This window comes from Heterocephalus glaber, unplaced genomic scaffold (genome assembly GCF_053883595.1).
Source record: "Heterocephalus glaber isolate CG9 unplaced genomic scaffold, H.glaber_assembly_v1.0 deba00001497, whole genome shotgun sequence".
Classification (NCBI taxonomy): domain Eukaryota; kingdom Metazoa; phylum Chordata; class Mammalia; order Rodentia; family Bathyergidae; genus Heterocephalus; species Heterocephalus glaber.
In genome coordinates this window covers 14,552,329-14,565,962 of record NW_028258320.1, presented here as the reverse complement: position 1 = coordinate 14,565,962, position 13,634 = coordinate 14,552,329, and the positions used below count along the sequence as shown (strand labels likewise).

Below are 13,634 nucleotides of genomic sequence, written 5' to 3'. Positions count from 1 at the left end.
ACTCCCAATGCCCACAGCACCTGGTATCCCTTGTTCCCAAAAGAATATGGCCAGGGACTTCTGTGAGCCAGGGCACTCAAGGAAGCAGCAATGGTAGTCGTGTTGGTGGTGGGGGATGGGACTTGCTTCTTCCAGATCTGGCCCTATGTCAGAGTTACCCCACCTTCCTCCTAGCCTTGGAGCTGAGCCAGAGGTACCGAGCCAGCCACCTGCCAAACTACAGACGCATTGGCTCTGTCTCTGACCACTCACCTCACCACCCTTGACCCACAACTCTTGGGTTTGGCTGCCTGGACAGGTGTGGGAAAACAGCATCTTGCAATGCGGAGGTGGCAACCCAGGCTGAAGGCCTAGAAGATTAATGTTTATCTCCTCCCTTAAGTCTCTTACTGGCTAATGGTTACGGCCCCACAACAGCAACAGCACTAAAAATAAGAAAAGGCACTCTGGCTTTACCAGTGACTCAGCGTGGAGACAGGAGACACAGACTTGGGCTCTCGACTCCTCGAAGGAGATGCCCAGGGTCCACAGGGTCCTTGCCAGTCACTCAGTTCAACCAAGGAGCTGAGCCCTAAGTTCTGGGCAAGGCCCACATCTTCTCTGAACCCCAGGGCTGTGCCTTGGTCCTCACCCTGATTCTAAGCCATGGAATAGAGCAATTAACACATCAGTTTTGGAGTCAGACAGCCCTGGATTAAGTCCAGCACTGCGATATCCGACAAGTTATTAAATGCACCTAAGCCTCATTCAGCCCTTCAAAATGTATTTATCGAGGCCTACTACGTGACAAATACTGTTCTAGACACTGGAAAACAGTGGGAAACAAACCAGGTGAAACCCCTGCCCTGGAGGGGCTCACATCCTAGTAGGCCTGGGGGAGGGAGGACAGGCAAGAAGCTCAGCTTGTAGATGGTGCAGTAAGTGCCATGTAGAAAAATGAAGCGGGGAAGGGAGAAAGTGTAAGTTTGAACAAGGTGGCTGGGGAACCCTCAGTGAGAAAGCGACATTTGATTTGGACCCAAAAGAGGCAAGAATGAGCCAGATACTTAGCTTGGGGAGAAGTTTCTTATTCTAATACGTAAACAGCAAGACCTGAGGTTTAAATGAGGTAATATGAGTGGAATACTTAGCACAGTGCCTGACAAAGGCTCAGTGACAGAGGACAAAGACTCCCAAGCTGGGCTTATTGCCACAGCTAATGCCAGACAACAGAGAGAGCAGGACCCACTTTCCTCTCCACCTGGGCAGATGCAGGGTCCAAAATACAACACCTGCGCCCTCTGACCCACTCTTAGGGCTTCTCATGAGCCTGGACATGATTTACCCACGTCTATGGCCTGCAAGTGAAGGGAGGCAACAGGGGCTCCTAGAAAGAGGACCGCCCCAGGGAGTGTCACTGCCTGCAGGGTCCCTCTTTTTCCTCAGCCTTGCTGCTAAAGGCTCCCCACTATCTTGAAGCTCTCCATTCAATGAGCTATGCAGCTTCTCCTCAGAACACTCTCCTGGCCTCCTTTGCCAGCCACCACCCTATCCCCTCCAACTGTTGTGTCCTGTCTCTTTCCCCTACAATTCCTGTCCTACGGTCACCTCCAGGACTGGTCCATGGCTGGGAAAAAGCATATTTCCACCCCAGCATATTTCTCAAGTGCAAGGGCATCCTGGCTATACAGCATCCTCAACCCCAAAAGAAACAAGGCTACAGCAGTAGAAAGAGGCCCTGGCTCCACATCCCAAGGCACTAAACACCAGCTGGTGCTCTTGCCACAGAGGCAGCCTCTTCCTTGAGACACCTTTCCTTCCAGGGACCACCCTGCTCCCTCCCATCCACCTTTCTGCTGGGCTCCTCCCTGCCCCCTCCCACAGCCCAGCCCCCCCTTCCTGTTTGACAACAGCCACTTCCCGCTTTGCACAGGGCCACTTCCTGCCTGCCTGTGTGGTACTCCCATGGAGACCCACCCTGCCGGCCCTCAGCCCAGTTTCAACTACAGCCCTCTGCAAAGTTTTCCCCCTTAAGAGCAGAGGTGGCGACAGGAGCAGAAAGCAGAAGCAGCCTTATCAGGGGCCTGTTCCAGACTTTCATCCCCCACCTGGGTACTCCCTCAACACTGGTCCAGGGCAGAGCCAGGCCCCAGGAAACGAGGATCCCAGCAACCTTGCCTTTCCTGCCTTCTGCCCAAGTGCTTTGAGTGCTTTGAAGTATGCCATGTTTTCACAGGAAGGGCAACAAGCAGTAACAAGATGCACCAAGGCAGGGAGAAAAGAGGAAGCAGTTAGTGAGGTGACAGCATGTGGCAAAAGGGCACACAGAGCCCTCAACCACCATCCCTCCAGCCCTGAGAAGCCTCCAAATGCACTCTCCTTCCCCATGCCTGGAATGGTGGGGCACGGAGAGCTGGCCACCTGTCCTCCATGCCCCTGCCCAGGACCTGCCCTCTGATTTAGTGACATTTCTCTAAAATCTCAAATGCCAGCACTGACTTCAAAAGAGAATTCTGCTGTCACCTAAGCACACAACCCTCTGTAAGCAAGAAAGGACATGTGGTCACACTCTGGCTATGTGGACACTCCCTGAGTTCCAATCTCAGACACTTTGCCCTTTTCAGAAGGTACTCTGCAGGTCTATCCCTGTGACCCCAAATCAGAGTATCAGATGCTTCCTGCAGCCCCATCCACTTGATGGGATGGCCTCAGCTTGCTACATCCTGAGAGTCCCTCTCCAACCTCCTTCCCACACAGAAAAAGCCCCACTTGGCCTTCATGGGCATCACCTGGAGGACCACAAACAGGGAAGTACAGGGATTTGGTGTCATAATCCACCTTCCCCAGCTGCTTATAGATTGCTCTGGGCCTTGGGCAGTAACTAGTGGGAATCTCAAGCCACAGTTCCATCGATTGCCCCCCAACACTATGAGGACACCACATCCCTTCCTCTTTGAATCTCACTCCAAAGGGGCACTCCCATCATATCAGACCAGGGACCATGGCTTCCAATTCTTTCACACCCATACATGTAAGGACTAGCTGAGGGCTGTGAATATAGGGGACAGGGCCTGAAATACGCCCATGTGAATCCCCAAACCTTTGTCCCTTAACCTAGCACTGACCCCCACCTTTTTAGCCCTAAACCAAAGGTGTCAACCCCTTGTCAGCCACATGACACAAAGATCTGAGCCTCACTATGGCCTTTGGATTTCAAGACAAGGAAAGCTCTAACTAAGGAGGAAAAGAGTTAGGGTTCGGGTGCTAAGATATGCCCCATAGTTCAACCTCCAATCCAGCTTTGATGGAGAAGAGTCCCATGGGGTCATCAGTAAGCCCAAGAAGGCAAGGCTCTGCCTGTAGACACTCTGGTCACTTTTAAGGACCAGAACAGGGTCAGCCGCTGAGTTAGTGCACCCAGCAGGGCTGCTGGTGCCTGCACCCTTTGCCCAGTTTTAGTGACATTTCCTTCATGGTAACCGGCCCCAAGTAAAACATCCCAGGAAGCAGCCCCTAAAAATAGCTCCTCCCAGGGCAGCGGCAAGCAGGGGGAGGGGAAAGAGAGGGAGGAGAAAAGAGGGGAACAGATGGGAAGCTGCTGCTGCTACTGCTGCTGATAGGCCCCAGGAAGTAGAGATGGTGTTGGGGGGGAGTGGCTGAAAATGTCCCCACCACAGAGTCCAAAAATGTGGGGACAGCTGAGAATGGGGCCTCAGCCAGCAATGAGGAATTTGCTCTACTGGGCTTCAAGCACCTGGGCCTAGGTGGAAAGGTGTGGAGTGACACACCAGGATTCATCACACAAACCAAGGACCCAGAACCTATGTCTGAAAGGGAATATTCGGGGGAAGTGAAGGCCACGCTGTCTGAGGATCCGGAGTCTGACACTGGCAAAATCACGGGCATACTTATGGCTCAAAGCCAAAACCAAATTCCCATCAAATCATTTATGCCTTAGTTTCCCCAGTCATCCATCCTGGGACAGATGTGTCTGACCATGGCCAGGTGACAAAGGGCCTCTACAGAGAGGCACTTGAGAGGCGCAAAGTGCCCATCTCTTCCTGTCACCACCTTTTTGGCACCCATGGGATCAAGCCCTTGTCTGCCCGGCAAAGGGAGCAGCAAGCACAGAGATGAGGACAGGAGCTGATCACCCCCCTTCCCTGCCTACAGCCTCAGCAGGGAACAGGGTCAGCCACTCACCTCTAGGGTTTCAGCATAGCCTCTGACAGGGGTATGATGACAAGGGATGTGAGCAAGCAGAGGCCTCTCCTACAGGACAGAGCCACCTTGCAGCCTCCAACCCCAAACTGACACAACCCCAAGTCCCTCTGGGAAGGTGGGTAGGAGGAAAGGATGACAGACCAGGGTTGCGTGACTGAGTCCCATAGGTCCTATCACAACTGTAGGATGAAAGTGCCACAGCTGAAGCCTTGGCAGAGAGGAGGGACCTCGAGCAAGCTCCTCATGCCGGAGAGAAGTCAGAGGAGTTCAATCACTTCTATGGAGGATGCTATTTCTCTGTTAACAGAAATGGCCTGTTTTATCCTCTAGAGGAAAACATTGCTTTGCACACAACCTCCTTAAATGCTTCCTCGAGTTCCACTGTTCCAGTGCGGCACCGAGCCTCCTCCTCTCTCCCTCCTTCGATGGCCGCCTCACCCTCCCTTCTCTTCCCCTCATTTCACCCAGATCCCTAACAGGAAAGTCTCCCTTGGAGATACCACAGGGGACACAAATGTCATGGGGGCTACTCAGGCCAACACCAAGGGGGTGGGGACTTTCAGCTGGCACCATCCAGGGGGATCCCATTTCAGTCCCCAGGGCCAGCTGGATCCAGAAAGGGACAGCCTTTACCCTTCTAGTAGCCAACATGCCACAACACCAGCCACTCAGCCTGCCACTGCCTCAAGTATAGACTGACACCCCAATCTGGGGGCCAAAATGAGGTCTCTAATCACAGATGGCCACACACCAGCAGAGACACCCCTGAAGAAGGCTGGGGCAAGGGGTATATGGTGAATCCCAGGAACATGGCAAGAGTGACTGTCACTGCTCTTGTTGCTTCTACTGATTTTAGATGGCATTTCATAAACAGTTGCTCATGGACTACCTACATGAAATTTGCTAGATCATATGCTAAAAATGCAGATTCAGGGGCCACACCCCAGGAATCCTGAAGTTGAATCTCTGTAGACAGGATCCAGGAAGCTGCATTTTAAACTAGGTTCAAGGTGATCCATATGCACACTAAAATTCAAAGTCTTAGAGGAAGTCCCAATAGTGGTGCTATAAAGCCATTAATGACAAAGAAGGAGGAATCATAAGCTACTTTACGTCTCCCACCCTGCCTTATGCCCCAAGCACAGGTCTTTATCCTTATCTATCCTCTTCTCCAGCAGCCTGGTTCCCTGGATCAATCAGAAAGGAGAAGCCCAAGCCAGCACCAGGGTACAAGGGCTCCAACAACTTGATTCTGAGCTTCCCAGGAGCCAAAGCCAAAAATCAACCATGACTGGTTACACAGTCCTCTTGATCCATTCATTTAACATGTACATGCTCAGCAGGTATCAGGCACTTTGCCAGGGCCGGTCTACACAGAAGTAAAGAAACAGACATGGTCCCTTCCCTTCACTTCCCTTCCCGGTCCTCCTGAAGAGGAAAGCCATTCTTATCCGAAGCTTCAACAAAAATGTCATGAGGGGTACAGAGATTAAATAAACAATTATAGCAAGCACTAAAACAGATTTTCATTACTGTTTCTGGTGGCATATCTCCATACTGCCAAGGGCATTACTCCAGTACCCAACTTATTGCAAGCAACTGGAATACAGATAAATGGTCCAAATACAGAGGTTTCTTATGATGCAAACTGTTCCAAGGATAAATCCTAAGCTGTGTGGAAGAAAGGACCATTTGCCCTTCAACTGTAGCAATATGGGGAAAATACTTTTGGATGTAAGCAAAGAGAACAGGATATAAAATGTTATGCTCCATGAGGTGAAAATCTGCATGCATATGAATAAAGATAAGAAGGGAATATGAAGATTTAAAAATAAAAAAAAAGACATAAGGGCTCAGACTCCTTGGGGGGGGGTGATCTTAAATCTTAAAATAACGACTTATCATTGCCATCACCTGGCCCACTAGCTCCCGAATCCAAGCCTATTTTAAATGCCTCCTTCAGCCTAGCAGAGCTAAGCTCAGAACCACGGGCTCAACCAAGAGCTCAAATCCACACCCATCGCTTTTCTGAAGCAAATGGAGTGACAGTATGTGACTCAGTGACCACATAACACACATGCCCATAGCAAAAAACAGTGCTCAATACACAAATGTATGAACTCCCACCCTGGGGAGAGTAGCCACCAATGGAGGCTTGGAGATCACAATGACAAGCAACAATACCCCACAAGAAGGCTTCTCATTCAGGTCTGACCACCCCCCGCCCTTCCCCCAAGACTAAGCAGTCTCTCCCTTGGCCTCCTGGGCCACCTCACCATGGATGCCAAGGAGAAGCAGTTCTACACTCTCTTTCCTTCCTTTCAGTCTGAGCACAGTCATAAACAAGAAAGCAAGCCAGCAAGGAAGGTCCAGCAAATACAGCAAACCCCTTCAGACCTCCACAATTGACCCTGGTGGGCCCATGACATTCCCAGACAAAGAAATCCAACACCTGTGGAGCCCTAGACAGACAGTGATGAGTGAAACCAAGCCCCAGCCACTGCACCTTTATAAAATATACAGGGTAAACTGAGAGGCTGTAGGGAAGCCATGGCCTTCACTCCCTAACCCCAGGGGCACCAGCTTGGTGAAGACTTTGGCCCAGCCCTGTCCAGGAGCTCACAGCCTCCATGTCCATACTCACAACCCACTGCGCCCTCTGCTCCGCCTATTCTCCTACTTCCATACAGGACTGGTACCTACACACTCTGGACCCCTCTGGTTGGGATCAGAGCCTATCAGCCAGGACCAAGCCTCCGTCCCAAAGTTAACCTGGTTACGCAAGCCACATGACAGAGCCCTAGTCTTGGCAGAACCTTCTAGAGAGAGGGGGAGTTGCTATCTGAAGCAGATGATTTTACACAAGAATCCTCTTCTCAAGTTGAAGAAAAAAAAATCAGAGAAATGAAACCTCATCCAGCTTGGCCAAGATGCCAGTTTGGAAAGACAGGACAAGATGGAAAGGAGGTGAGGAAGGGAAAGGGACACTATCACATAGGCCAGGGGAGCTCAGATGGGAAGGGAAGAAACATAAAACCAAAGCCCAAGGCAGGTAGCTCCACACCCACCCACCAGCTATCTTCTTGTGCCAGATTTTCAGCTCCCAGCTGTCTCTTCCTCTCTCCCCCTCAAGGTAAGAGGACACTGGGGAGATGAGGAGAGCAAAGCACTGCACAACTGAAGATCCAGACACGAACTCCATTTCTGATGCACCAGGGCTACACTGTGTGGGCCAGGAAGGTGTCCATCCTCAACCCATCCTCCCTGCCTGCACCTTCCATTCTTCGGCAGAGGATGTCTGCCAGAGGGCCCTGCTCCCGTACTCCCCCCGAGGGGAGGAGGGCATCTGACCACCCACATATCTCTATGGTAACCACTGCTTTGGACTCAAGGTACCCAGAGAGGAGGAAAATAAACAAGTCAACTTTACAGCCAATGTACACAAACAAGAGACAAGGGGCTAGGAGGGAGATGGCAAAACAAGTCCTGCCAGTAGGGATGGGGGAGACCCTTGGGGGAGACTCCCCAAGCAGGGGCCAAATGTAGCCCTGCTGAACAGGTCCCAGAACAGCCAATGTGACAGAAGCCCACTGCCATCTCTGTGGAATTTTATAGTTTGCTCTGAGTGCTTGGGACATCTATGACATCTTCCGCCCTAGAGATGCCCACATCATTATTGGCCAAAGCCCACATCTTCCCTAGGGCATGTGTCCTCGCTTCTAAGGTATTTATGGCATCCTGCTGCCTAGCCCTAATTCCTTTCAATAAGTCTCATAACCTTTGTCCCTGGGCTGCACCCTGCAATCCTCCAGGACTCGACATCTAGGACCTGACTTCTGTACTAACCAGACCTATTCATCGAGCACTTTACACATTGCTGGGTCCCACGGATCAGAGGAGGTAAGCTTGGCAAGCACCAAATCAACACTGAGGTTCAGAGAGTGTACGCTGAAAGTGTTAGTGACAGGCCCTGGGCCTCCCAGCCTCAGGTACTCAGGAGATCTCACAAGGAAGGCACCAAGGCCTGGGCCTTCATGCTCCTCACACCCAGGCAGTGAGCTCCTGCCCAGGCCAGGCCACTGGGATGTCTAGACCATGAGGCATCATCACCCTCTACCAGGACAGACTACATCTGCTGCTACACCATCAACTTTGTAATTTGATCAAAAAAGCAATCAAGTTCATCTGGCAGGATTTGTTCCCAAGAAGCCCTCGCCAGTAGCAGCCTCCCCTGATGTTTACAGATTTCATTCCCTTGGGGAGTCTGTTCTGCCGCCTGGTGGGCAGGGGAGGCTGGATTTGTCAGAGCTGCTCATTTACTGGATTTCCATCCTATAAGTCACCACTGAGGCATGGGAACTAGGACAGGCCCGCAATGGCTACCACTACCTCAAAGGGAAAGGCTGTAAATGCTCCAGATGAAGAGCTCTCCATTCCACACCACCCACCACCCCATCCTCCACCTCCCAAAGGACTGGACTCGACTCCTCTGAGCATCCAGGGACCACTCCAGCTACCTACATCTCTCTCATCCTCTTCATTCTTTTCTCCATGACCACTTCCAATTCCCCACACAACTCCCTTTGTCTGGCTTTGAAGTCCACCCACTCTGAAATCTCCGCTCATCTCCAAGTGCTAAAACACACATCTCAATTCTTGGGCCATCCCCAGAAGTCAGAGGCCTTGGAAGGATCCCCAGGGAGACATGAAGATGGGGAACACCCACCTCGGGCAGACAACTTCTTAGTATTGATGATTTTTGCTGCATACTCTTGCGTAGAGGTTTTCTTCACACACCTGCGGACCACAGAGAAAGCACCCCTGGAGGGAGAAGGGGGGAAAGAACTGGGACATGGAGCAGGGCAGAGTGACACAGACACACTTCGGGTCTGAGGACAGTGATGCCACCAGACCTTTAGTCACACGCACAGGCACCAGCACAGTGACCACCACAAGCCAACACGAAGCAGGAGGATGAGGCCACCCTAAGACACTGAACAGACGCGGGTGGAGTACCACCTGCTCCCACCCCCGCATCTAGTCCCTGGGCAAAGCAACAGCCCCAACCTCAGGCTGTACACCAGGAGCTGGTGGGCGATGCTTCAAACACACACCTGCTGCATCTCCCTGACAGCCCTGCAGTCCCAGCCAAGAGAAGAAGAGAAGGGAACGGGGATCCTGCCGTTCCTTCAGCAGGAACAGTTGAGGGTAGGGGAAGGAGAGATTCAAGGAATAGTGTAATTCCTTGAGAGAGAAATTTCCCTCAACCATGGCGGAAAGTCAGGCTCAACCTTTTGCCCCCACCCCCCCAGTAGCTTCATCTCACTGTATCCCGGCTCTGACAGCCGGAAAGCCAGGACACACTTGAGAGTCTACATCAGTGGCTCCTCTTCCCCGTGACATTTTCCTCAACGCGCCCCGCCAAATGGGAACTCGCATTCCCGGGCTCTGGAAACGTCCAGGGGGCGGGCGGGGCGGGGGCCGCAGTGGCCGGGCTCGGCGCCGGGGGTGGGGGTGGGGGGCCGGGGCTGCGGCGGCGCGGCCCGCTCCGTGCCCGCTCGGTGCGCAGGGGAGGGGGATGCTGCGGCTGCGGCGGGCGCGCGGCTCCGGGACCACTGCAGACTGGGGGGAGGGGCCGGGGTGCTGCGGCGCTGCCCCGCACGGGGCCGGGATCCTGGACGCTGCCCTAGCTGGGGGGCGGGGCCGGGCCCCGACACCCCCCCCCCCGTACCCCCGCACCGAAGCGGGCTGGAGCCGTAGGGCTGGGGAGGGTCCCGAGTGCCGGGCGCGTGGGACCTGGGACAGGACGCCGAGTAAGCGCAGCGGCAAGGTGGGGAGCGGCGCGGAGCAGGCGGTCGGGGGGCGCCCAAGGGTGCGTGAGGGGCGGGGCTGGAGGGCGCCCAGGAGCGGTCCGGGGACTGCAGTCCTCACCCGCGCCGCGGCCCCGGCAGCTGCTGCAGGGCGCGGAGGGGGCTGCGGGGCAGGAGCCGGGGGGCGCGGGGTCCCGGAGGCCACACGCGGGAAAGGTTGGGGGTGGGGCGGATCGAGGGGGCGCCGCAGCGGCCGGTGCAGGACCGGGGGGCGGGGCGAGGAGCCGCAGAGCACCGGGGCGGCGGGGCGAGGCGGGGCGCGGCGGGGCAGGGCGGGGGCCGCGGCGGGCGGGCCGTACTTGCCGAGCTCCTCGAAGAGCTGGTAGTCGTCGGTGAAGCGGGTGCAGGTGGCAGTGGTGGCCATGCTGGCAGACGGGCGGACGCGGCGGTGCAGCCCGCGCCGACGTCGGTGCACAGTCACCGCCGCCCGGCCGAGGGAGCCAGAGGAGGAGACGGGGCTGAGCCCGGCAGCACCGCGAGACTTTACCGGGGAGAGGGAGGGAGGGAGGGACACCCCCGCCGCGCCGCCCTCCGCCCCGCCCCCAGCCCTCCGCCCCGCCCCCAGCCCTCCGCCCTCCGCCCCAGCCCCCCCCCCGCCCGGCCCCGCCCCGCCCCGGGGAGGGGCCTCAGCCCGCCCCGCCCCCGCCCGGGGCGGGGGGGGGGCCGCCCTGCCAGCGCTCCTGCATGACTGGGCTCCTGCGCGCCTGAGCTCCGGAAGGGCTACCGGCGCCGGACCACCCGACCCGCCCCGCAGACTGAGCCGAGAGGGTCTCGATCCGCGGGCGCGTCCTGGAGTGGACCCTAGGGCTCGGGAAGGGGCGGGCGAGAATGCGCAGGGGTCTGGACCACTGAGCTCTCTGGAGAGACCGCACACGTGCGGTCCCAGGCCCCCAGCCCGGCTCTCATCAAGATGACAGGTCCAAGGTCAAGGAGCCTGTGTCACGCTGCACGCTGGGAGATGTTCCCCCAATCTGCAGAGCCAGCTGCCAGCTGCCTTCCCTCAGGGAGCCGACAGTCTAGACGTGTGTGAGCATCAGTTATTAGAAAACAAAATAAAGCCTTCAGGCGAAGTTTGATCAGGGAGACCAAGCCTGGGGCAAGATGCTGGTGGAACGCTGCCTTCTTGCACTCCAGCCTTAGAGATGAATGTTCTCTCCACGAAAGGGAAGAAGTGGAGATGATCTGAAAAGACTTTGTGCTTTGGTGGTTAAAAAGATAACTAGGAGGATGGAGAAAACACCCCCATTTATTGTAGGGTATCTCTACTTTTCCTTTATGCTACTTGTCATTTTGTAAGGATACGTTTTCTGGCATGAGAACTAGAGCACAGTAGATTGAACAGTAGGATGAGATCAGCTTGAATTTCTGGGCAGCTCATTGACCAGCTGTATGAACTTGGGCAAGTGACTTACTCTAGCTGTGCCTCAGTTACCTTATTTGAGAACTGTTAATAAAATAATAGCATCCGTTTCACAGGGTTGTGAGCATTTAATGGGCTAAATCACATAAAGCTTTTAGGTACCTAATTAAAACTGTTTGCTCTTATTATTTGATATTGGCCTCCCCACTAAATCATAAGCCCCAATGGCTTACCCCATGACACCATTGTTTACCCAGCCACAGAGTCTTGGAAAATATTTGTGGAATGGCAGAGGGAGTTGCCATCCCATCCTCTGTCCTCTGCATCACAGGTCGGTGGGACAGAGGTGCATAACTGTCTCAGTAGAGGAAAAACAGGCTGGGCAGGTTCCTGACCTGCCTGGGCAGCTGAACCCTCAGCCAGAGGCCAACCCCAGCCAGTCAGGCCAGAGCTCAGCTGACTTTGAGGTTCAGACTTGCTTACAGCAGGACGCTTGCTAGGAGCCAGGCTTCTGTGGTCTGCAGCCTCTCTGCCAGGGGAGGCAGCGGAGAGGCAGAGAGGGTCCCACTTTCCTGGGTGGGCAGGCGCATCCTGGAGGGATAGGTGGAGCAAGCTTTCCAGGAAGGTGCCCCTCCTTTCCTCACCCACTGCCAGGGAGCTGGCCAGTGGAAGCCATGGGGGAATAGGAGGGAATAGAGCCCAGGAAGAGAAACTGACTGGCAGGAAGGTGGAGAGGACCATGGAAAGGGTAGAGGTGACAACACTATGCCCCACCCCTCCCAGGGCAACAGGAAGTAAAGTGGTGCACATAAGGCCACTTCCTACCTCAGCACACCAGGGTGAGAGCCAGGCCCCAAGTCCCAGTGTGGGTAGAGCAATGAGATTGTGAACTTGGGGATGCCAGTAAGTCTTGAGTTTCTTTTTCTTGCTGTGTAGTTCAGGCTGACCTTGAACTCACTCTGTAGCCCAGGCTAGCTTCAAACTGGAGACAATCCTCCTGTCTCAGCCTCCCAAGTGCTGGGATCACAGGCATGTGCCACCATGCCCAGCAAGTCTTGAGTTTCTGTCCTCTGGCCTCAAAGCAGAGGTGACCTATAGCTTGCACTCCAGAAATGGAGGCTGCGTATCAGTGGATGATACCTGTGCCCTTCCCCAGTGCTCAAGGCGACTCTGTTCCTGACCTCCAGTGGCTGATACTGGAAACTTTATATTCATTACTGTAAAGTGGAATGAGGAGATGGAGAGAGGTCAGGACATGCAGACCAGGGGTGACAGTGAGTCCCCTAGGAAAGGGTACAAACAAGACTAACCCTGACCAAGCTCATGTGCCTGCCGAGAGGGGTCTCTCATCCCTCCTGAGGGCGAGGGCTCTGCACTTTGTGTCTCAGGGTAAGTGCAGGAAGCACTCTGCATTGAGTCTCTGGAACAGTGATGACCAAAATATTGAGGCTCAACCTTGGGAATGATTCATGTTCCTGTGTAAGAGGCAGGCTGCCTTCCAACAAACGTTTATCAATTGCCTACTGTGTGCTTGGCCCTGCCTCTTACTTTGTGAGACATCCCAATAAAGGGGAAATTTACACAACCAGAAGGAAACTCAATCCATTCTCTTCATCTTCCTTTCGATCTCTACCTCACTTCCTTCTCCCTCCCTCGCTGTCTCAACAGCACAGACTCTTGACGTGCCCACAGTGGCAGTTTGGACACTATAGACACTTCTATGTGCGTACACAAACACACACCCTTGCACAACCCTCCTTGGTTCTCCTTGCTGTAGCACCCACGCAGCCTCCAGCTACCCTGCAGCAATTAGAGGGAATTAGAGGGAAGATACACACAAATCACAACACAAGCACTGGCTCCCTGTGCCTCAGTATCTATGGCAACCTCTTGGGGTCCACAGGCTGTGCTGTTCCAGTTGCAGCCAGTCGCCTGGGCAGTGCCAGCACTCAGGCATGCCTGGAGCTCTGGGAGCAGGGAATAAAACTGGAGAGCACCAGAGGCACCCTACTGGTGGGACTCCTCCTCATTCTGATCTTTCTCCTTGAAGCTGCCCACAATGATCCCATTGTTACCCGAATGACAGAAGCATCCCTCCCTACTTTTTTTTTTTTTTTCCGTACTGGGGATCAAACCCAGGACCTAGCGCTTGCAAGGTAGGTGGTGGCACCACTGAGCCAAATCCCTCCCCCATCCCTCCC

The 13,634-nt window shown here is 54.5% G+C and overlaps 1 protein-coding gene across 34 annotated transcripts in view; it reads right to left on the bottom strand.

The window, feature by feature from the left end:
- Nucleotides 1-10,628, bottom strand: part of Camk2g (calcium/calmodulin dependent protein kinase II gamma) — a 55,115-nt gene extending 44,487 nt beyond the window's left edge. For 11 of the 34 annotated variants that reach the window (XM_004846300.4, XM_004846303.4, XM_004846299.4 and 8 more), the window contains exons 1-2: nucleotides 10,373-10,556; nucleotides 8,930-9,024 (exon numbers count right to left, since the gene is read on the bottom strand). In XM_004846300.4, the coding sequence (XP_004846357.1) occupies nucleotides 8,930-9,024; nucleotides 10,373-10,437 (160 nt within the window). In that variant the 5' untranslated portion in view covers nucleotides 10,438-10,556. Of the gene's footprint in view, nucleotides 1-8,929; nucleotides 9,025-9,317; nucleotides 9,494-10,372 lie in introns of those variants that run through there. The other 23 variants (XM_004846297.4, XM_004846304.4, XM_004846305.4 and 20 more) reach the window with 9 other exon arrangements.
- Nucleotides 10,629-13,634: the final 3,006 nt, after the last annotated feature.